Here is a 2,500-nt window from a genome sequence, read left to right on the forward strand (position 1 = left end):
GGCCCTTATAGCAGGCCCTCAACATCTATTATGAATAATTTACACGGCTTTTTAGATAGTGATGCTGATTTGGTTATAAATAAAAATGTGCATTGCATATAAAGTAAAATTAGGAGTAGGTAACGTAGTAACATATACTTATAATCTCATCCATAAGTACATGAAGAAGTTTGGGGCCCTGTAAGCAGATTCTTTATTTAGAGGCCGCCCGCCCTCCACATTGCAACAATTTTTCACACATTCTTACTTATGTGAACACTTTTTATGCTTTTAAAAAATAAAAAAATCCAACTTCAATTAATTTGATGCATGGGACGGCGTGGCGCAGTGGGGAGAGTGGCCGTGCGCAACCCGAGCGTCCCTGGTTCAATTCCCACCTAGTACCAACCTCGTCACGTCCGTTGTGTCCTGAGCAAGACACTTCACCCTTGCTCCTGATGTGTGCTGGTTGGCGCCTTGCATGGCAGCTCCCTCCATCAGTGTGTGAATGTGTGTGTGAATGGGTAAATGTGGAAGTAATGTCAAAGCGCTTTGAGTACCTTGAAGGTAGAAAAGCGCTATACAAGTACAACCCATTTATCATTTATTTATTTATTTATTTATTTCATACTAGGAAAAATTAATGGGAAAAATGTTGGCCTTTTCTTTTTCTTTTATTGCAAAATAAAAAAAAAATACAAATGTTTCTGACGCAACTGGGATCGAACACAAGCACTAATACTATGTGTGATGATGTAAATGAAGTGTGGTCATAATGTATACGCATGTGTCAATGAAAGGATATTTCTTGAAATGTCTTAATTTGATTACATGCCATAGCAGGGGTTGGGAACCTTTTTGGCTGAGAGAGCCATGAAAGCCAAATATTTCAAAATGTATTTCCGTGAGAGCCATATCATATTTTTTAACACTCAATACAACTAAATGTGAGCATTTTTAAGTAAGACCAACATTTTTAGAGTATGAAAAGTCTCTTATTATTTTTCATAACATTGTTATTCTGAAGCTAACCAATAATAAATAAAATGTCATCTCTGTTGATCATGTTTTTGTTTGGCCATGTGCTGTTTGTCTTTTGGACTCTTTAAGTTCCTGTTTTTTTCCACTCCCTTGTCTGGTTTCGTTGGTTACTCATTTTGTCCACCTGTCTCTGGTGGACAAAATGCCCGCTCACCTGCTTCCCGAACACTAATCAGAGGCAGTATTTAAGCTTGTCTTTGCCAGTCAGTCGCCCTGGCGTCAATATGATCTTTTCTTGCTCTGTGCTGACTTGTTTCATGCCTTGCCATAGTTTCGTGCTTCATGCCATGCCAAGTAAGTTTTGTTTGATTTATGATCAGTCTGTTTATGCGTTAGCTTTCTTCCTTAGCCCAAGTTGTGCCTCCGCTGTGAGCGTTTTTTCTTTGTATCTTTTTTTAGTTTAAATTAAGTCATGTTTTTACCTAAATGCCATGTCCCGAGTAGTCCGTCTGCCTTCCTGGGAGAACGACCCCGCAGCAAGCTGCGACCCCCCCATCGTGACATAAAATACTTCTTACCATTAATGCGACTTCTTGAACAGGTGCGGTAGGAAACGGATGGATGGATTTAAATGCATGAGAATGTTTTATATTTTGAACGTATTTTTAGCACTGTGGAATTATTCATAATTATCGTGTTAAACAATGTCAGCTAAGATTTATCTGAGAGCCAGATGCAGTCATCAAAAGAGCCACATCTGGCTCTAGAGCCATAGGTTCCCTACCCCTGTGCTATAGTATAATTTTATTGTTATAGTTTTATTGAATGTTTTTTGTATCTCTTTAATTTAGGTAGCCAAGGACTGCAGATGGAAAAGGGCTATTTAGCTATAGAACATATCTGTCTTTGAGCTTCATGCTTCTGTGCATTGTCCCTTCAAATAAAGACTAAACTACACTACTTGGGAAAGTTTGCTAATATATTCTTATCAGTGACAGAGCAGGAAGGGGCTATAGTAGTAACTTTTCCGTCATTCTCACGGTAGAGCGGTCGTGCAGAAACTTCAGGGTTCCTGGTATGAATCCCCTTTCCGCTATACTCACTGCCTTTGTGTCTTATGGCAAAGAACTTCACCCACCTTCCTCCTATAGAGCACACGACTGGTGTACATATTCTAAAGAGATTTATCTCAGTGGGACTTTCCTTTGGTAAATAAATGTTCAGAAAAAATTGTGCTTTTTCACCCAAACAGACCATGGGGCCCTATGAACAGGACATATAGGCACAATAGGACACATAGGACAGTACAAAAACAAATAAACTGACATATATTTTTTTCTCCTTTATTTTTTTGCAAAGGTTGCCTTGGTCGAGGTCTGCGATCTACGGGCTGATGGTCTACAGCGATTTTGTGGAAGCAGAACACGTGCTGCAGCTCTTTTACTGCAGGGTTTCATGGGTGTACCTAATTGGCAGGTGAGTGCACCGTCTTATTTGTCCTGTAACCAGAGTCTTGATTCAGATTTTGGTCAACGCAAGT

General features: G+C 39.6%; 1 protein-coding gene across 7 annotated transcripts in view; it reads left to right on the forward strand.

Annotated features, from left to right (window-relative positions):
• Nucleotides 1-2,500, forward strand: part of nav2a (neuron navigator 2a) — a 460,666-nt gene that overhangs the window by 352,079 nt on the left and 106,087 nt on the right. For all 7 annotated transcript variants that reach the window (XR_009804322.1, XR_009804321.1, XR_009804323.1 and 4 more), the window contains one exon: nt 2,320-2,436. Coding sequence is in view for 1 of the 7 variants with exons in the window: in XM_061887615.1 (XP_061743599.1) it covers nt 2,320-2,436 (117 nt within the window). In the remaining 6 variants the exon portion in view is untranslated. The remainder of the gene's footprint in view (nt 1-2,319; nt 2,437-2,500) is intronic.

The sequence above is a fragment of the Nerophis ophidion genome, linkage group LG25 (genome assembly GCF_033978795.1).
Source record: "Nerophis ophidion isolate RoL-2023_Sa linkage group LG25, RoL_Noph_v1.0, whole genome shotgun sequence".
Lineage (NCBI taxonomy): Eukaryota > Metazoa > Chordata > Actinopteri > Syngnathiformes > Syngnathidae > Nerophis > Nerophis ophidion.